A 22,020-nucleotide genomic window follows, 5' to 3' on the forward strand; every position below is an offset into this window, starting at 1 on the left:
GCTATTTCAGATTGCATATTCCCATAACTAATTCTATGACTTGAGTAAAAATTTAACAGTAAAATCAATTACTGGGTGTTTTTTTCCATGTCAATATAGACTTGCATCAAAATTGGGATGATGAGATTTCAAAATTAGCAAAAATGAATAGGGGCAAATAGTATACCAAAGTTCCTTTGAATCTGAACATACACCCCACTACTCTACTCCCAGCAGCAAGGGAGCTCATCTGGCTTACTTAGTTCAAATAAAGCCATTTCACAGAAGGAGTCCTCAGAGGCATTTAAAAAAGATAAGCAGAGAAGCATTCTGTTACCCTTCAGACACCCTGGAGAAACATACAGAGATTCTGCTACTACAAGAATATTCCTGTGTATCAAAAATTAAGGATTGCCAAGCCCAAGAGAATAGTACACTCTGCTGTCAGCTAATGACCCTTGAAATCACCCTTAACACAAACCAAGTTAAGGTAAATGCAAATTAAAATATTTATTTACACAATATAAAAACAGACAACATTGTTACAAGCATTTATAAAGATACACGTGACAGGAAAGAAAGTTATGCCAAAGGTATTTACGCCAACGTCAGTTTTTAAGGCTTCCTCTACACAATCAATACACAAACCACTGGTGCTTTGCTAGCTTCATTTGTGAAAGACACAAACCTAGCCCCATTGGCAACCTGGATGCAGACATCTACAGAGCTTGCCCGAACCTGTATCACTAGCCATTTGAAGGACAAGACATTTTATCACCTGGTATCAACACGGCCAAATATTTGCATACAATGTTTCTGTGCTCTGGACTTTTTACATATGCACTAGTAAACTGGGAATAACACTCTGCACAAACATTTCAGAATGCTTATTAGTCATTCATGACAAATACCAAACTGCAGTTATCATCTACACTGAGGGAACAATGAATTGGGTGCCTGATCATCAAACTGAGGCATACTGTGAAAATGTCTGTTGACTAGGTTACGCTCACTGTGCTTTTGGTGCTGTAAAAAGACACAGAAGAGCAATAACACCTTCTGTGCTTCAAGAAATGAATGGTACAATCTTATAAAGTTCTTCAAAACAGAACATAACAAGTGGAAAGATTGTTCCATCAGAAATTTATACCAAGGCTTTTTTTTTTGGGGTCTGTTTTGAAAGGCATGAGAATGAGTCTTCAGACTGAGTGCAGGAAACATCAACTTGCAAAAATGTACATCTGCCTTAACTATTTACTTAATTACAACCCCCCCCCAAAATATCCTTTTGAAGGCATTTCAAGGGGAAAAACATTGGGGTTTTTAAGGTTATCATACATACAATTAATATTTTCTTTTGAACAGCCATATGGAAGACAACACATGAGAAAACATGACTGTAAAGCTAAAAAAATATAGTAGATACATCCAGATGAAATGGAAGGTTCAGAAAGGACTTTCCAGTCTATTTTTAACGGGTTACATTTCAATGCAATGTTATTGCTCTAAGTGGTAGGACAAATTAAAATAAATTTGTAAGTATTAAGGTCTCAAAGACTATTAACCTCTGCAGGAACCTGGACAAGAAACTTGCTTTTCACTTTCTAGCAAAAGTTTAAATTCTATTGAGACAAAGAAGTCATTAGCTGACAAAAGCACACAGTATGGGTACAGGTTGCTTTCATCACTGCCCACATGAACATGGTGACCAAATTTGAAGACTGCAGCAGTTCAGGCAATTAGCTCATTGAATTGTTAGAGACTACCTATGTAAGCTTTTTTTTTTTCACAGACTGCAATTTGGTGCCAGACTGATTGGGTACCGGTTTTGGTTTCCTTATATGATACGCTTTCCTTTCCTTCCTTACCTCAATGGATGGTTTGGGGAAAACATCATCCTTGCTATCTTCTTTGCCTTTTTCAACTGGAACCCATTCTCCATACACACTATCCGCTTCTTTTTTCCTATGTTGAGAACCAGATGAAACAGGGAATTCCTTTGACAGGCTGACCTGGTTCTTTGGTTGTGGTGGTGGTGCTGGTTTTATGCTAGGAGTCTTAAAGAAACAAAATTAGAAGTTAAAAACTTGAAAACACACAACACTCACATTTACCTCTGAGAAACTACTTGCTGCACACACCTGGAATTAAATTTTCATAGCACAGCCATCCTTACTAACATCAAACCAAAAGCCTTTATAACCAATCGTTTTACCAAACAAATAAGGATCAAAAGGTAGTATAAGAAAAGATGAAACCACTAGAAGCTAAAATTGCTTTAATTAGCTTCAGCAGACAAAAATTTGCAAAAATCTCACTCACAATAATGTCCCTCCACCCCATCACAGAGAAAGTAATCTTAATCTGCCACACATACATTTCATAATGGAAAGATCCAAAATAACACTTCTGGGCAGTAAAAAACTGGCTGTGATATCCACATGATGATAAAAAGCTCTAAATTGTACAGACAAAGCCATTTTCAACATTCTGCTTTTTGATTATTTCTTAACAGCAGCATGAACCTCAGAAGCACATTAAATCCATGAGCTTGTTTTCCTTAGAAAGTCTTGCTAATACATCAAGAGCCTGCAGAAATATCCAACCAATTCCTTGTCTAAGAAGCAAACAGCCCAGACAGCTCACAGTATTGGGTAAACTCCAACTATCAGAGGAACATGCATGGGAATGGTTGCAAGACTAGAATCTCAAAAGGCTGATACTTAGAAAGTCAAAAGTGTGGTAAACAGGCAGCACAGGCTATAAAGAACATTCCTCTTTGGAGCCTGTACAGATCTCAAGGTTTCTTGAGTTTCATCGTACCACATTTCTAACAGCACAATGTCAAGGATAAATCTCTTTCTACTTTCCATCTTACATTGCTTATCTCATGCACTCCACAAGCTATATATATTTGTAACTCAGTATGTAAATTCTACTTAGATTTCCAATTAGTGTATTAATACTTCTGTAGTACTTTATACCCTGCAAAGTCAGAGCAGACTTTCACACAAAGCTGATGGCATCATTCTATTTAAAATACTTCAAAATAAGTTTAGCATTCTGCTAGGGGTTTTTTGGTTTGTCTGTTAAAGAAAAGCAATGCTGTTCCAAAAGCACTTCCGAATTCCAACACTGTCTGTAAATTCACACTGGTTTTTTGGTAATGAAAACATGAAGTAAAACCAACCCTCTTCATGTTATCTGAGCTGCAAAGACTTTAACAAAAATTAAAAATGCTTCAATCCAATTATGGGAACTCCACAATTTCACAGACAGTGGGCAAGTTTCTTATCCTAGGCAAGAGTACTTTTAACACCCCCACAAGATTATCAAGCCCTGTTTAATTTCTGCAAAATTACTTTCATTATTTAAAAATAACCACAATTGATGATACAGAAAATGAAAGAAATACTCACAGTCAAATTAAAAAAGATAGGTTTGGGTTCACTGAGCTTAAAAGGATGGTTATAGAAAGGACGTTCTTCCTCCTCTTCATCAGAAACATGAGGTTTGTTCACTATCACATCATCTGTGCTTTGAGCAATCTTCTTGCATTTCTAAAAGATATAGAAATGTTAACAAAAAATTTTAAAAACTCTGAATAAACCTTGACTTTCAACCAAAACATACAAAAAGAACATTTTCTCTAAAAAGTGGTGCTCTTTTCTAAAGCAGGAAATATAAACTGAGAAAATCTTTTAGCAATGTCATCAATGAATCAGAGCTAAAACCAGTAAAAGAAGTGGATTTCCATGGAACTGAAATGTCTGTTTTCATGACTTCAAAAAGAGCTGCACATGGAGTAAGGGCTCAAACCCCAAGCCAGCTTAAATGCAAACCATGCCCTTACCTGCACACAAAATGACAGCTTGCCTAGGAGTCACAAAAAAAAAAACCCAACACATCTGCTTATTTTCAGGCTTGACACTGCTCTTGCTTACCTCAGTGAGCTCCTTCAGTGTATCTCTTGATGACTTCTGATTGGCTTTCTCGTCCTTCTTTTGAGATAACAAAGGCATCAGGCTTGGCGGTAAGGGAACACCAGACTTAGCACACATAGCGGCTGCATTAGCTTTGGCTATTTCAAGTAGCTGGGCCTTGTCTAAAAAAACCAAAATAATATGGTTTTTATTAAAGGAAAGTTACTGTTTTTACAGAAGACTAAACCATGTACCCTAAAAAACCAAGACACAAGATTTTACCCACATTGCGCACTTTTATTTTCTGGGAAGAGAACTAAAATTGTACTTAGTTGCTCCAGATTTATTTTTTTTAATTTGGTCTGCTCAATAGCTAAATAAAATTGCAAATTTAAGACAAAGCAAAGTCCAAATTACAGCACTCACAATCCTCCAAACCCCAGAATTTTTGATGCATGTTTTACTTCAGGGCTTTATTCCAGTTTTGGAAATACCAAGTCTTTTCTTCACAGCAGAAATTACAAAGTCTCCATCCTAGCTATCTCTGAAAAGCATTCAAAGATCCTTAGGAAGTCCTCTCGAGTCCCCTAGTATGTAGCCTGAAAGCTACTTGCAAGCAATCAACAGAAAAACATCAGCACTGAATAAAATATGCACTTGCATAAAAAACAGTTATATGCAAAGCTGTTAACAAAGCAGTATTTTGCTTTATTAATGAAAAAAATCATGTGGCCTTATGACAGGAACAGGGGATGAAATAAAGTCTTATCTGATCCGCCTGTTTGCAAATAAATGCAATACCACTATCTCAGCTTTACAAAAATCCCAAGACTACACCACTTCCTCTCTGGAGATATCCAAAACCCCCCTGGATGCATTCCTGTGTGATTTGGTATAGGTGATCCTGCTCTGGCGGGGGGGGTTGGACTAGATGATCTTTCAAGGTCCCTTCTAGCCCTTAACATTCTGTGACTCCATGACTCAAGGATGCACATTAACTCGCATGTTCTGCACAAAAATAATTCTCTTGCAGAGGGACTTCCACAGTAACTTTTTAAGACAAGATAAGAGCCTGAGGTCCAAAGAGGAAGGCTTCCTCACAGACTCATCTCACCAAACTAAAACCTTCTCTCTCTTTACATAACTTAATACCTCAGAAAACTAACAAGGGCTTTCTTTTTCCAGTCACAGAGAAAAGATACAGCTCCTTAGGATGTTTTATTTTCCAGTCAGCTAGGTCTAAAAATATTTTTGGAAATGGGTCTACCTTCCCCCTAAGTTCTTACCAAGGTAAAGACACAAGACACAGCAATGGAAAAAAATAAACAAGGATTACAGCTGACAAGAGAGCAAAGAACTAATCAGCTGGTGCTAACTTTCAGATGGTCTTCTATGCCCTATCTTTTTCCTTTAGGAAAACAAGGAACTCTTATGGTTCTTGCAGAGCACTTGACCTTTAAAAGGTATTACAAAGAGTGGTCTTCAACACTCCGACATCCCACTTGTGTACAGAAGTGCTATAAGCAAGATACAGCCTGCTCTAAATACACTTTCATCCAAATGGTAAGCACTGACTCAGCTCAACATCAGTTTCTACTGGAAGTCACCATCTAAAAGTAACACAGAAAACTTCTTCCAAGGTCAGGCTTGTTGAGACTCTGAGCAACCTGATCTATTTGGGAATGTCCCTGGTTACTGCAGGGGGACTGGACTAGAGGATTTCGAGAGGTCCCTTCCAAGCCAATGCATTCTAGGAGTCTATGAAAATCCTTATGAATGCTATGCAGAAATAATAAAATTAAGACCGTGTAAATGAGACGTCACATAACGATGGAACTGTAGAAAATAGAATTATCACTTACCCAAGTCTGTAAGACGTTTAGGTGACCTGCTTGAAAATCGTTCTGATGACCTTGACCTGCGACGATCAGGTGATCTGCTGTATCTTCTTCTCCCTGAAGATCTTGATCGCCGTAGTCGAATTGGCGACCTACTAGAGCTCCGTCTTCTTCCTCTTGACCTTGATCGTCTTTGACGAATAGGTGTTCGACTCCTGCTCCGTAATCTGAGTGATATTCTTCGATCTCTGGAATCTGATCTTCTTCTTCTTCTGTCAGTAGATCTTGATCTATTTCTCTGGGATCTCTTGCGCCTGTCTCTTGATAAAGAACGTCGCCTTCTTGATGCTGACCTTGACCTACTCCTCCTTCTGTGCCTTGAACGTGATAGCGAGCTAGACCGAGAGCGACGATTAGATCTTGATCTTGACGCTCTTCTCCGTGTTGCTGATCTAGAACGATTCCGTCTAGAGTGAGATTCTGTATCGTATCTCTGGGATCTGCGCTGAGAGGACCGGGAGCGTCTGCTTCTAGACCTACGTGAAGATTCTTTGTCTGCTGTTTTTTCAGCAGACTTGGATTGACTCCTTTGGCGAGCAGTGGACCTAGAGCGTCTACGTCTAGATCTTCGTGAAGTCTCTTTGTCTGTTGCTTTTTCAACAGATGTCGATCGACTCCTTTGGTGAGCAATGGACCGGGAACGTCTATGCCTTGACCTCCGGGAGGATTCATCTGCTTTTTCAACAGATGTGGATCTACTCTTCTGGCGAGCAGCAGACCTGGAACGTCTACGTCTAGATCTCCGTGAAGACTCTCTGTCTGCTGCTTTTTCTACAGATGTGGATCGACTTTTTTGGCCAGTAGGAGATTTTGAGTGTCTGCTTACAGATCTTTGTGAAGACTCTTTGTCAGATGTTTGATCAACAGATTTGGATCTAGACTTTTCACGTTCAGAAGACTCAGAATGCCTGCTTTCAGGTATAAAGGAAGAGTCCTGTTCCTCCAGCCTCTCAAGAGGCATGGAATCCTGTTTATCTTCATCTGCCAAAGAGGGCTCCACATCCTCACCCTCTTCACCAGTGGTAGACCTTGACTCATGGTCATCTGATGATGTAGAGTCTCTTCGTTCAGCTGCTAAGGAGGGCTCCACATCATCTTCAGTGGTAGACCTTGATTCACGACCATCAGGGGATGTGGAATGTCTATGTTCAGTTGCAAGAGTGGGTTCCATATCTTCTGCTTCTTCACCGGTGGTAGATTGTGACTCATGCTCATCTGATGATGTGGAATCTCTTCGTTCAGCTGTCAAGGAGGGTTCCATATCCTCCACATCTTCACCAATGGTAGACCTTGACTCGTGTTCATCTGATGATGTGGAGTGTCTACGTTCAGCTGTCAAAGAGAGCTCCTGGTCCTCTGCTTCTTCACCAGTGGTTGACCTTGACTCGTGTCCATCAGGAGACACAGAGCGTCTATGATCAGCTGTCACAGGTTCCAAATCCTCTACTTCTTCACCGGTTGACCTTGACTCACGGTCATCAGAGGATGTGGAGTGCCTACGTTTGGATACCAAAGAGGGTTCCCCATCTTCTACATCTTCACCAGCAGTAGACCTTGATTCATGCTCATCAGACGATATGGAGTCTCTTCGTTCAGCTCTCAAGGAGGGCTCTGCATCCTCTAACTCTTCCCCAGTGGTAGACCTTGACTCATGCTCATCAGAAGACACGGAGCATCTACGTTCTGTTGTCAAAGGCTGCTCCAGATACTCTGCTTCTTCAATGCTAGATCTCGACTCATGCTCATCAGGAGATGTGGAGCGCCTACGTTCAGACATCAAAGCAGGCTCCAGATCATCTATTTCTTCATCTACAGCAGATTTCTGGTCATGGCCTTCAGGGGACACAGATCGTCTATGATCAGAATTCAAGGACTCCAGACCCTCTTCCTCCAGAGGAGATTTCAGCTCATGACCTTCCTGATACGAGGATGTGGAATGCCTACGTTCAGATACCAAAGAGGGCTCTAGATCCCCTGTTTCTTCACCAGGGCCAGATTTCACACTGTAACCATCAGGGGACATGGAGCAGCCACTTTCAGGCATTACAGAAGGTATTGCATCATCTGTTTTTTCGACAGGGATGGATTGCAAGTCATCATGGTACATGGAAGCTCCTTCATTTAGAGTCAAAGATTCTAGACCACCTACTTTTTCAGCAGCAGGGAATCTCAACTCCTGGCCATCAGGGGATGCTGTATGCTCATTTTCAGGTATTGAGGAAAGCTCCTGTACATCTACATTTTGAACAGCAGTGAATCTTACTTCCTGGCTCTTAAAAGACAAAAGATCATTTTCAGATGTCAAAGAATCCATATCCTGAGTTTTCTCAGCATGACTCAATTTTGATTCATATTCTTCATGGGACAGAGCATGTTCATTTTCAGATGTCAGACAAGGTTCCTTAGCCTCTACATTTTCAGCAAGGCTAGACTGCAGCTCCTGACTTTCAGGTGACATGGCACACTCACCTTCAGACATTAAAGACAACTCCTGCACCTCTGTTCTTCCAACAACAGTAGACTGCAACTCCTGACTATCAGTGGACATTGAACTTTCGCTTTCAGATGTTTCTGAAGGTTCTTCCATTTCTTTTTCAACAGGACTGGATCTCAAATCATGGCCTTCGGGAGACACATCATACTCATTTTCAGACAATAAAGAACACTCCTGCTCCTCTGTTTTTTCTGTAACAGCAGAGTGCAATTCCCGCTCCTCAGGGGATGCAGCATATTGACTCTCTGATACTAGTGAAGGCTCCTGCACCACTGTGTTTTCAACAGACTGTAATCTTTGGTCTTCAGGAAAGATGGGATATGCACTGTCAGGTATCAGAGAAGGCTGCTGCACCTCTTTTTCAGCAGGTCCAGCTGTCATTTCCTGGCATTCAGGAGATACAGTATATTCATGTTCAGACTGCAGAGAACACTCTTGTACCTCTGCTTTTTCAGCAATGGAAGACAGCAATTCACGCTCTTCAGAAGACACAGCATAATCATTGTCGGATACTACAGAAGCCTCCTGCATCACTGGCTTTTCAGGAGAGCTACATCTCAACTCATGGGCTTCCCAAGATACAGCATACTCATTTTCAGATGTCAGAGCAGGCTCTTGTATTTCTGTCTTTTCAACAGCAGGTGACTGCAACTCATGGCTTTCAACAGGCATTGAACATCTTTCTTCAGACATCTGATAAAGTTCCTGCATCTCTGTTTTTTGAGCAGGGATTGATGTCAACTCTGGGCCATCAAGCACTATTCTGTATTCATTTTCAGATGTTTGAGAAGGCTCCCCTACATCAACTTTCTCAAAAGCAGTGGCTGTCAACTCACAACCATCAGCAGAAACAGAACATCTGCTTTCCACTACTACAGGTGGCTCCTGCACCTGTGTTTCTTCATCATAGGCAGATCTCAACTTGTGGCCATCTTGGGATGCAATACATTTCAGTTCAGATGTCTCTTGAACCTCTACTTCTGCATCAGGGATATGTCTACCTTCTTCACTGTGAGGCAACAGGAAAAGCCCACCATCAGATGTCAGAGAAGTCACTGGGGCCTGAAGTTTTTCAGTAGGTGTACTTACTGAATCACAAGTATCAGCAGAGTTAGGGAACTCACGTTCCACTGTGAGAGAAGGCTTCTGCATCTCTAGTTTTTCGGCTGTGGTGTATGCCAGTTTATAGCCTTCAGGAAAGGCAGAACATCCATGAGCAGATGCCAGCGACAGTTCTGCACGCTCTGTTTTCTCAAAGTAATTATGTGAATTACGGCCATCATGGCACACAGGAATTCCACTCACAGACATCAAGACAGATCCTGTACCTTCCATTTTTCCAGCAGGCAGGTATCTCAATTCATGCATTTCAGATGATTCAGAGCAGTCAATTTCACGTACTTGTGAAAGTTCTGGACTATCTGTATCTTTGTCAACACATGAGCTGGATTCATGAACTTCATGAGACTTGCAGCTTTGCTCTGCAGTTGTCAGTACAACTTCCTGCATTTTTCCAGATGACGACGGTGAAATGAAGTCATCTGAAGTCTCAACAGGACCACACCCATGTATCACAGAAGCATCTGAGGCCTTGACTTTTTCAACAGATACAGATCTTTGTTCATTTCCATCAGGTGATTTGAATGACCCATCTTCAGAGAGCAATGGAAGCTTCTCTGTTTGTGCAGCAAAGCTGGATCCTAATACATGTCCATCAGGAGACCTGAAGCATACCCTGTCAGAAGACAAAGAAGGCTCCTGCATCTGGCCTGTTTCAATAGGCAAGGAAGCTGACTGACAGACATCAGGGAACACAGAGCATGTAACTTCAGGTGCCAGAAAACGTTTTTGAACCTCTGCTGTTCCAAAAGACTCAGGGCTGCCAGCCAACTTCGAAGATTCACTTTCAGGTACTTGCAAAAACTTCTGAAGCTCTGCTGTTTCAGTAGGGGTATGTCTCAATTCATGACCATCAGACAAGTCAGACGGTACACTTTCAGGTATGAGAGAAGACCCCATTTTTCCAGAGGACATTGTCTTGTAATCATCAGAAGATACAGAGCATCCACTTTCAAGCATGGGAAGAGGCTCTGGACCCTCTACTTCTTTGACAGAGGTAGATCTTGACTCATCTTCATTGGATGTGGTTAACTGAAGTTCTGTTATCTCTGGATCTTCTTTTTCAACAGATGAGGACCTTGATTTGGATGTGGAGTATGTAAGCTCAGGTAGTGATAGAGACTCTGGCGGCCCTGCTTTTTCAGCTGATCCATTTTCAGATGTCATAGAAAGCTCTGAAACCTGCGTTTTTTCTGCAGGTGTGGATTCCTGGTCATCTGGAGGTTTGGAGCTATCCAATTCAGGTATCACAGAAGGCTGCTGACTTGGTGTTTCTTCCAGGTTCTCACAAGTTTTAGAAAACTCACTTTCAGATACTGGTGGCAGCTCTGGGCCATTTATTCTGTCATCAGATAGAGACACTGACATGGGACCATTAGAGGATTTGGAAGAGCTGCCTTCAATAGTTCCAGAAGCTTCTACTTTTTCAAGACATTTGCTTGACTCCTGTTCAGAAGACTTCACATGCTTGCCACTGCCCTTTTCTGAGGTTAACTTACTCTCTTTTTTTTCTGTAGATTTGGACCTTGACTTAACACTATCAGAGGACTTGGAACGTTTCCTTTTGGATTTTTTTGAAGATTCTTTACGCTTTTTCTCAACAGACCTGGACCTTGACTTGTAGCGTTCAGAAGATTTTGAGCGGCGACGCTTAGATTTTCGTGAGGACTCCTTCTTCTTTTCCACTGATTTGGATCTAGACTTATCAGAGGACTTCGAGCGCTGACGTTTAGACTTCCGCGATGACTGCTTTCGATCTCTTTTTTCTACTGATCGGGACCTGGACTTGTAACGGTCAGAGGACTTTGAGCGCTGACGTTTAGACCTCCGTAGAGATGCCTTCCGACCCCTCTTCTCAACAGATCTTGACCTAGATTTTGAACGATCAGAAGAACCAGATCCTCTGTGCCTGAACCTCCAAGACCTAGATCTAGATTTAGAACGGTCAGAGGACCTGGAGCGTCTGCGGCGGGATCTCCAAGATGACAATCTGCTTCCCCTCTTTTCCACTGACCGAGATTTAGACCTGTAGCGATCAGAAGACCTGGAACGTCTGCGCCCAGACCTTCGTGAGGACAGTCGCTTTTCCGCTGACCGAGATTTAGACCTGTAGCGGTCAGAAGACCTGGAACGTCTGCGTCCAGACCTTCGCGAGGATAGTCGCTTTTCTGCTGACCGAGATTTAGATCTATAGCGGTCAGAAGATCTGGAACGTCTGCGCCCAGACCTTCGAGAGGACAGTCTCTTTTCCACGGACCTGGACTTAGATCTGTAACGGTCAGAAGATCTGGAACGTCTGCGCCCAGACCTTCGAGAGGACAGTCTCTTTTCCACTGACCTGGATTTAGATCTGTAGCGGTCAGAAGACCTGGAACGTCTACGCCCGGACCTTCGGGAGGACAGTCTCTTTTCCACTGACCTGGATTTAGATCTGTAGCGGTCAGATGACCTGGAACGTCTGTGTCTGGACCTCCCAGAGGACAATCTGCTTCCTCCTTTTTCTGCCGATCTGGATTTAGACCTGTAACGGTCAGATGACACAGAACGTCTGCGCCTGGACCTCCGTGAAGACACTCTTCTCTCACTCTTCTCAACAGATGGGGATCTAGATTTGGAACGCTTTTTCCTGGAAACAGAGTAGTTTCTACTCCTGGAACGTGCTCTTTTAGAGGCCAAACGCCTGGAAGTAGAACGTGACCTTGATTTTTTCTTCCGCTTCCTAGACCTGGACTGAGACTTGGAGCGACTCCTTTTTTGTTTCTTTGCATCATGTTTTTTATCACTGCTTCTATGGCTACTTTTTTCAATAACTTTCTCAAGTCTCATGAGAGTTTCTTTCATTCGTGCTGCCACATCAGGTTGCACATCAGATGTTTCTGAATCTCTTTTCTCTGACTCCTGTTCCGGAGTTGCCTCTTTGACAGCCTCAGCCTGTGGTTCCAACTGGCTTGCTTCTGCCTCAGGTACAGTAATTGCTTCTGTAACAATCTCAGGTACTGGAGCTGCTTCCAAATCCGTTTTCTCTGTCCCCAGTCCCACAGCTGCTTCTGCATCTTTGAGCTCTACAGCAGTCTCAGGAAGAGGAGCTTTTTCTAAATCTTTTGTTTCTACCATGTGAGCTGGAGTTGCTTCCAGATGGTTTGTGTCTCTGATTATTTCAGATTCAGAAGTCCCTGCTGAATCTTTTTCATCTACTGCATGTGAACAACTAAAGTCTGCTTCTGCTATTAAAGGCTCAGATGCCTGAGTTTGCTCTGCATCTTGCTTCTCAACAAGTATCTTGCATTCCTGAGACTGACTTCGAACTCTCACATCTTCCATTTGTTGATCCAGCATCTCTTCTGCATATTGTGCTTCTGCTGCCACTTCACGCTCTAGTGTTGCTTCCAAATCTGGTTTTGAAACTGTTTCAGAAGATGTCACCTCAGCAGCAATCAAAATTTCTGGAGCCTCTTCTGTACTCTTCCACTCTGCAGCAGGTTTTGTTTCTAGAAAAGCTTGCAGATATTCTTGCTTTTCAGTGTGCAAAGATTCTGGAACAGCTTCTGAATCATCCCCTACAACATTTATCACCTCTGTATTTCCAGATTGTTGCAAAGTTTCCAGACTTTGGATATCCATGTGTATCTCAGGGTCTTGAGCAGTTTCCAAATCTTTCACCTCTACTGTTGCAGTTTCTTTCATACTTTCCATCAACCTAATTTCTCTAGCTTTTGATATTGGGTCCAAATATTCTGCTTTTATTTTCTCAGGTTCTGAAGCGTCTTCCAAATCTTTTGCATTGATAAGAAAAGGCTCATTTTTCTGTGAAATTGTCCTCTTTGATGCAATTATATATTCTACAGTAGGTCCCTGAGTTCCCTCATCAGCTTTCAAGTTTGTCACGTCTGCCACTGTTTCTGATGCTGTAGTTATTCCTTCCACTCTGGGGAAAGACTCTGTTTCTGAACAGCCTCCTACTTGTACCTGTACAGATCCTGAACTTGCTTCTGAAGTTTGCAGAGGTTCTAGTATTGCTTCAGATGCTAATCTCCTTCCTGAGCCTTGCGTTAGAGTTCTTGTTTCAGACTCCACAACTACCTGTGTTAAGTGTGAAGTTTTCGATCTTGCTTCCACATCTTTTACCTCTGCAATGGCCTGGACTTCTGACAAGTTGTCTAAACTTCTCACTTCTGCAGTGGCATAACTGGCAGCTAGCTGAGAGCCTCTTATCTCCCGTAACAACTCAGTTTGCAAGGTTATTGTCTGTGGCATAACCTGAGACTGAGAAATGGTGACACTCTCTGTTTTACTTGCATCAAGAGATTCTGCACCTGTTTCTGAATGGATTGGTTCTCTCTCTGCTGTGGTTTTAAAATGCATCATTCCTTCTACTGGTTCCATGCTTACACCTAGACCCACAGATTCAGGTGTCCTCTCTGACTTTTCTTCTAAGGCAGAACGTCCTGGACTTGCTTCCAAGGCTTTGCTACCAATTTTGGCCTCAGAACACACATTTTCTAAGCCACTTGCCATGGCCAGGGTCCCAGGCTGCAACATTGCTTCCAGAGCTTGTATCTTTGCCATACCTACAGATACTGTATCATCTGAATCTCTCACATTTTTCATGTGTAGGTATGATGAAGATGCCTTTGTCTCTATCCCAGCTCTGTCCCAGCCTGCTTCTGAATCCTTCTTTTCTGTGTCAGCTACAGGTCCCATAGTTGTTTCCAAACCTTTCACTGCTCTCATAGGCCCTACTTTCATAGCTAAGAGACTGGCATCTGAGTCTGTTTCTACTCCTGCCATATCTTCTCTCACGTCTTCTTTCTGCAGAGACAGGGCAGTTGCTTTCAAACTTCTCACATTTGAAATTTGTGAAGTGTTGGTATTTTCCAGTTGCAGAGCAGTTTGACTTATTTCTTGACCTCTTACTCCTGCTAGTGGTGCAACTTCCATGGTTGCTTGTGGACCTTTAAAATTTTCTGCCATCTGGATTTCTGGAGTTGTTTGGGGAATGTCTACAGGCTCTGAAGTTGCTCTTAAACATTCTGCCCCTGTAACCACATTCACATCTGTCACGCCTGCTGGAAGTGCAGATTCCTGAGTTCTACCCACACTTCCTGTATCTGTCAAGACTTTAGGTTGTATCAACACTCCTGATGCATTCAGCACTGGTGCAGCATCAGTGGTATATTCCACATCTTTGACTGCTTCAACTTGCAGACATTCTCGAGCTTCTCTGACATCTTCTGCTGCAACAGCCAGAGGTTCAATGATTTTTTCCAAAGTTTGGGGTTTCACTGTAGCAGTTGGCTGCAGAGCTTCTTCCAAAACTCTAACAGTCCCCACAGACAGAGATTTTTCAGTTGCTTCTGGAATTTTCACTTCTTCCATGGCCATAGCCACGTGAGCTACCATCACAGTATTCAGATCTGCCCGATTTGCAGATTTAGTAATTGTTGTCACATCACTTGCCAGAGATGCAGAGTCTGAAGTTGCTTCTAACTCTTTTGCTCCCCATTGTGCCACAGATTGTAGAGATGGTTCAGAGTGAAATACCTCCATGGTCTCAGACTCAAGAGTTGTATGCAAAGCTTTTACTTCCCCAGTGTCTTCACATTTTAGAATAACTTCTGAACCTTTTAGTGCTTCTGTTACCTCTGAAGATAGAATTCCTGCTGAACCTTTCTGCATTTCAGATTTATTGGCAACACCAGACAGGATGCTAGATGAAGTATCATTTCCAGTAACAAGAACACCCTTTTCACTTGCATTAATAGCTACAGGATAAACATTTTCATGAGTCTGTTTAATTTGTTCCTCTCTAGTGCAAAGAGTTATACTAGCATTTTCTTGCATATCAGATTGACTGCTTTCTAATCTAAATGGAGGATTTGTTGCACACAAAGGCCCCTTCTCATTTCCAAGGTTTTCCATAGATTGCTGAGAATCAGTTCTTGAATGAGAAACAAGTCCTAAAGCTTGTCTATCAAGCTCTTCACTTGCTTTTAAGCACAGTTCTGCTGGATGCAAGTGGACAGATAGATTTGCATCTCCCAATCCTCCATGCTGTAAAGTCAGCTGGGAGCTTGATTTCTCTGGCATCAATTGAGAAGCAGGCTGCAAGTCTGCCTGGTCTCCATGATGTGTACTCAACTTTGACTCCTTTGGCTGCTTTTTATGCTTTTTCTCTTTCTTCCTTTTCTTCTTCTTTTTCTTCTTCTTCTTGCTTTTATGTTTCTTGTTCTTCTTTGATTTTTTCTTAGGAATTTCATCTTCAGCAGTAGAGCTTCTTTTTGTAGACTGAGCACTATTTTTCACAGTATTTTTGTCTACATCTGAAAAAAGAGTAAATATATGTTTTGCTTGTAAATATTATTAAAGCTACATTTAAAAAAATATTTTAGACCAGCGACCAAGTACAGAGACAGAAGTATAAAAAAATATAAACCCATTTCTTCTTCACTAAACTACCATATACAAATAGAACACATTCCCTTTTCAGCCGTCTTAACCTTCCTCTCAGAAGTCACTTCAAGTAAAAATAACTACTTCTTCTTTCAAAGACTTAACAAAATATTCTTGGTCAGCAACAGTTCCAGTGGGAACACGTCTCTGTCCAAGAAGCAGCTGGGATATACTTCCATCCATATTCAGCTGGACAGTGCATTCTTTCTGCAGACTGGAGATGTACTTTTTAACTACACCTAGATGTATACAGAAGTCAAACATGACCTCACCATTTTCCAGAAAAATTATCTAAGTGGTGGAATGTTTAGTGTATAAATTGTGACTAGCCCACCATTGCCTATGATGCTTTAACTTGTGAACGAGTCCAATATTACTACTGTGTTAAAAATTCTCTTAAGCATATTTACTGATTAGGTTCCTCATTAAGTAGGTTCTTCCAAGAAACTTTAGCAAACAGCATCTGCTTCCCACATCCTAAACAAGCATTAAGGTACTGTGGGCAACCAACTGCTCAGATCAGACTGCAGTTTTGACAGGTAACTGCTAGCCTATGAGTACCTAATAGAACTTGTGCTTCAAACAGGGAATTAACTAGTACATTCAGGTGACTTGCAAGGACAACCAATCATTGAGGAGAAAAGACAAAAGGAACACCCTTCTTTAAATTCTATACCTCATTTCACATGAATTTAACATGTGTTAGGTTCTTACCCTTTGGATCTAGTGCTATGTTTTCATAAGAAAGACACTTCCATTAAAAGCAATTTATTATAATTTCTGTTAAATGAGCTACGTATTCAAGTCCGGTTGCATGTTATCTTCAATCATTATATTTATATTGCCAGCGCAGCAATCTGGATTTTCCAATTAAAACCTGGCTCTGACTACAAAGCACAGCCTTTTAAGTTAACAATGCAAAATCATTCAAAAAAAAACCCTCTTGGTAATAGCAATGAAAATTACTTAAGTTTTCATAAAGAACTATTTTAAGCACACGCATTTTTGCAGCATAAACAGCTTAACAAAAAATAGAGTTTTCACCAACAATGTTGTGAATGCAATGAAAGTGGAAAATGAAGCAGAGCCAAACTGATCTTTCTCTACACATTTTAAAATAACCTATGCTGTCTAACAGCAACATAAACTACTTTCAGATATGAACAGTGGGAAAGTTTACCATCAGTTAATTTTCAGATTAATAGGTCTCATTTATTACCATGTTAGCTTGCCCCATTCTTCCACAACAGAAGAAAAAAACATTCAAAACAAAAGAACTCCAATGTCAGCCTAAAGTGCTACTTATGCAGCATAAATGGAAGACTGTTAAAAATGCTCAAGGTAAACAAGCCACTGTACACAGGAGAAAGTAATTTCAAAATCTTGCAAACAGAATTTTCAAAATAACTTTCTATGTTGCATCTTAAAAATAGTAGCAATACAAAAAAATCTAGAACTACATTTACCAAGCCATCTATATTCCAACTCCAAAAAAATTAGAAATCAAATAATTAGAGCCTTCATCTAACTCTTTCAATTCAGAAGTTTTACAGGAAGGACTAGTCCCATGAAAAGGGACATTTATTTTTGGCAGTAATTCAAAGCACTTACGAGACGGTAACATAAAAATCTCTTAACCTTTGCAAGACTGCAATCTGAGTATCTATACTTTATAGATAAGCACATTATTTGTTATAAAACAACAAAGCATCTTACTCTGACAAAACAGTTAATCATATGGTCCTGAATTCTAACAAATTATTTTTCAAAGTAATCTTACAGACTAATCCAAAACAACAGCTTCTACCCATCAGTACCAGCTCTGTTAGTGAGAACTGCTCACTGAGACTCTCAAGTAGGTACATATTCAAAATAAAGCACAGTTCTATATATATTGGCTATTACTTTAATTTTTTAGCATTATTGAAGAGAAAATAAAACCAACTTTTTTGGACACTAACTAATACTTCCACACAGTAATCAGCTTCAATTTTTCAATTCTTCATTTCTCTGTCCATCTATGGTTGTAAATCACAGAAAACAAAAAAAGGAAACTTAAAACATTAAACATACAATTTGTTAGACAAAGCTTGGTGAGAGGAGCACTGAAAAATGCTTTTCCAGCTCTGTAAAACTGATTCAATTTTAAGCACTATGACAACTTTCTTAAGCAAGAATGTATTTCCCAGATGTGTTTTCATTTACCTGATTTGCACTGCAGCTCTGTATCAAGGGCTCCAGAGAGCACTTCCTCTATTTTCTGCACTATCTGATCATTCTGACGACTCCCAGCACCAGTGTCATCTGAAGGGTTGGCTTGCTCACCTGGGATTGTGTCACCATTGGGTTGGCCTTCTACCTTTCCACTAACCGAGAAAAATATCAACATAATACAAGCAATTTTAGGCCTTTTTTTTTTTTTTAATTCATAAGCATTTATTATACTCAACCCTTCAAAACAGTACTTTTGCCTCCTGAAGAAGCTACACTTTTATTGCAACATCTACCTTTTGACTAAATGTTGCTTGTTCACACCAGAACACATTCTGCCAACTGGGTATTATGCATAAGGGAAGAAAACATGTTCTCAGAAATACTACAGGCCCCTTTCTGTAAAATCTGTACAGATTCCCCTCACAAAATAAGCACCCGTCACTCTTCCCCAGCAGATTTTGCTTAATTTACAAGATAAGGCTAAGAAAAACTAGGCCATCTTAAATGCCGTAAGATCCGTAAGATAAATCTCACGGACGCTATCCCCTTCCCCTCTTGCTCCGAAACAAAAGACCAACACCGAATACTCGTTAAAACGCGGACGCGTTCACCCTGAGACAACGTGCGCGCCCGCCCGCTCGCCCCGCTCCCCTCTACACGAACGCACTCCACCCCCCCACCAGCCCCTCCCGCGCGCGGGTGTTTTTGCTCAAGACGCTCGCAAGGGCGTGAGCCCCCGGGACCCGCCATGTTGACGCCGAAACAACTCCTAAGAAGCGTAAGGCCCGGCTCGCTTCCTTCCGTCCCGAAGTGCGGCCCGCGCACTTCCCCTCTTCCAGCACAGCCCTCCTCTCCCCGCGCGCAAGGCCCCGGCGCCAGCGCCGACGCAGCTGCGCCGCCTCCCCCGCCGACCCAGACAATCTCGTTACCCGCCGTGCTGCTGCTGCTGCTCTTCCTGGATCTCCCGGAATTTGCTAACCACAAAGGACCGAAAGATCTGCTCGATATTAGTCGCCATGACAGCCCTACCACACCGGTGTCGCTCCCGGCGCTCCGCTTTCCTTCCTGCCGAGATGCAAGGCCTCCAACATCCCACAAGGCACCGCCGTAACTAGGGGCCGAAAGCCCTTCTGACGTCCTCACTACAAGCCCTCTCGTGAATGGCTGCTCTAACGGATGATGTAAAGGAAGTGGGGGGGGACGACTACCCGGGCCTCCGGAAGGCCGCTCTAGCGCAGAGCAAACGCCATAGAGCGCCAGCTCAGTTTGGCGTCCGCGGCGGGGGGGAGGGGAAATATGTCTCGTGTCTCCGAGAAGTTCGCCGCTCCCCCCACCCCCCACAGGCGCGCGCCGCGGCGCCATGTTGTTGCACTCACCCCCACCTCCCCGGCCCCCTCCGCCACCGTCCGCGCCACCACGAGCAGGCAGCAGCGCGTATTCCGGCGCCCCGCCGCAAGCGCCGCACACCCTCCCCCTCCTTCAGCCTGGCTATGCCCCGGCGGGCCGCCCTGCCCCCAGCCCCCCAAAATGAAACCGTTAACTGCCATTCTGCCCCCACACCGACGAGCTCCCCCCCACCCCCTCGCCGTTCTCGGCCCCTCTCGCGTCCCGTACACCGAAAAACTGCGCCTGAGCCCCTAGGTGACCGGGGAGGGGAGGAAAAGAAGGGGGAGTCGGTGGAGGGCACCATGGTGTCCGGTGACCGACAGTCCCTGTGGCTCTGTCCCCGTCCCGTCTCTCCCATACGCACAACCACCCTTCTCCACCCGCTTCCCCGTCACGATCGCGGCCGTCTCCAGCAGCTTCCAGGGCCCGAAGCCGTCTGGGCCTCCGCGAAGAAGCTGGGCGGCTGGTACTCACCTCGCCGAGGGCTGGAGCGGCGGCGGCGGTGACGGGGCCATGGTGGGCTGAAGTGTGTGGCTGTGTGTTCCGGCGGGCTCGGGTCCGGTGGGGGTGGGTGGGAGTGATGCCATTGGTCTCCATGGAGTGGGGCCAAGCCCCGCGCCTCCGCCGCCCCGTATGCCGAGTGCAGGCAGCGCCTAGCAGGGGGGCCTGTCCGCACACGAGTGCTGCATCACAGGGCCCGGCGATACGCTGCCCTCACCGAGCGGCTCCATGCGAAAGGCGCCCTCCCCCTCCGCCGTGAGAGCAGGCGGCCCGGCTGTGACACGCACATGTGCTCCGGGGGCTGGCTGCGGGGCCAGGCAGCGCGGGCGGGCGCCCCGAGAGATGGGAGAAAAATTAAAGGAACAAAGAAAGAAAGAAAATGCCGCCGCCGCCGCCGTGAATAAATAAATGGCAACTGAGTGAAAGCCAGCCCCGGCCTCAGCCCACTTGCAAAGCCATGTCTTCTCTGAGGTGTTTTGCTGGAACGCACGAAAATAAATTTGTTCCGAGTACAGCCACTCTGGGGATCCCCTTCATGCTGCCCTAAAAAACAGTTTTCAAGTATGTATACGTACAAATTCGACTTTGGCATCCTCAGTGATGTAAAACCCCAGAACCCTACGGTTGGAAGACATCCCCCATACAATTTTCTTCTGGTGTCATTAAGCAGTAATTCAGGGAGATTAGATGACTTGAAATAAATGTAAAATACGTCAAAACTGAAGTACAAACATTTAATTGCTCCTAGGGCCTTTGCAGATTCAGCCACCAATGTGGTTTAATGCTAACTTGCAAGACCCCTTAAAGGTGGCATTGTTCGTTACTATGTATTCCTGGGAGGCAGCCTGCTTTACTATCAACTCTGGAAAAATAATGGACCTGATACTTGGATCACTTTGCTTACTTTTATGTCACAGTCGATTGATCACATTTAAAATAGAAAGCACTTGTATTTAAGAAGCCCCTTCACAAATAACTAGTACCTTTCATGCTATGCCAACATTTGTATATTTTAGATCTTACTAATCAAATACTGATTTTTTTTTTTAATTCAATGAGCTAAAGTTTGAAAGTATTTCACCTGAAGAGTTTCAGACATATTTAGGTTCCTCTGATGCAAATGGCCTTGCTTAGATGTGGCATATTTTTACCCAGAAACAAGTAGTGATATTCATATAAGGTTGCTAGCAGGGACCTTGCCCCCAAAACAGCTTTCAAGACAATGTGATGGTAACTCAGTCCTTTAATAAAGCCCCACAGATGGACTCAAGAGAACACCATGTTTGACTGCTGTAACTTAGCCTGTGTTAGGGGCTTCAGACAGAAAAGCAGTTCCAGTTATGGAACTCACATCTCATGTGCACCAAGAGGGACTTAGACCACAAACATGCCTGTCTGTAGAAATGGACCCTTTTAAATTTAATTAATTCAAAGTAGCTTAACTACACTGCTATCCCTAACAGTGCAGGCCTCCATCTATGTAAGGAAAATCATGAAGACATAGACAAAGTAAGACAGAGAAAAATTTTAGCACGTGCTGTGTATTTCCCTTTGTCTCCTTAAAAATTAACACAAACTGATAACTGCCAAAGTCACTACTCATGTAAGTGAGGATCCACAGCTTCACGTGCTTTCCCTTCCCATCTCTGCTCTATAAAACCCCCTTTAGTTAAGCAGTTTCTAAAAATTCTGCTAGGTGTTAGGTAGTTTTCAGTTGAATTCAATGTTTTGTTCTCATCATGTCAAAAACAGTGACTGTTGCCGATATATTTAGCGTTCAATTTATGAACATAGTATTATGGGGCTTTACTGATAGCAGTGCTGCTGCAGTTATCAATACCACAAGTGGAGCATCGACTCATGTAACTGGTCCTTTTTATAGCAGGAGTCAAGAATGTGCTTAAATATGCAAACAGTATTTACTAAACCTCTATTTCATGAGCTAATTTACAGGAAAGTCAGGTTTTAACATTACAGCACATAGTGAGGGGGAAGCAAAACTGTGGATCAAATCTTGGTTTAACAGTATTATTACACATTTTGAATGGTAAATTTG

At 42.9% G+C, this 22,020-nt stretch overlaps 1 protein-coding gene across 3 annotated transcripts in view; it reads right to left on the bottom strand.

The window, feature by feature from the left end:
• The window catches only part of SON (SON DNA and RNA binding protein), a 38,484-nt gene extending 18,221 nt beyond the window's left edge, over nucleotides 1-20,263 (bottom strand). Inside the window, exons 1-6 of one of the 3 annotated variants that reach the window (XM_054165852.1) lie at nucleotides 19,938-20,255; nucleotides 18,069-18,229; nucleotides 5,765-15,733; nucleotides 3,924-4,084; nucleotides 3,399-3,539; nucleotides 1,848-2,036 (exon numbers count right to left, since the gene is read on the bottom strand). In XM_054165852.1, coding sequence (XP_054021827.1) covers nucleotides 1,848-2,036; nucleotides 3,399-3,539; nucleotides 3,924-4,084; nucleotides 5,765-15,733; nucleotides 18,069-18,229; nucleotides 19,938-20,050 — 10,734 coding nt within the window. In that variant the 5' untranslated portion in view covers nucleotides 20,051-20,255. Of the gene's footprint in view, nucleotides 1-1,847; nucleotides 2,037-3,398; nucleotides 3,540-3,923; nucleotides 4,085-5,764; nucleotides 15,734-18,068; nucleotides 18,230-19,006; nucleotides 19,258-19,937 lie in introns of those variants that run through there. The other 2 variants (XM_054165853.1, XM_054165854.1) reach the window with 2 other exon arrangements.
• Nucleotides 20,264-22,020: the final 1,757 nt, after the last annotated feature.

This window comes from Dryobates pubescens, chromosome 12, assembly GCF_014839835.1.
Source record: "Dryobates pubescens isolate bDryPub1 chromosome 12, bDryPub1.pri, whole genome shotgun sequence".
Classification (NCBI taxonomy): Eukaryota; Metazoa; Chordata; class Aves; order Piciformes; family Picidae; genus Dryobates; species Dryobates pubescens.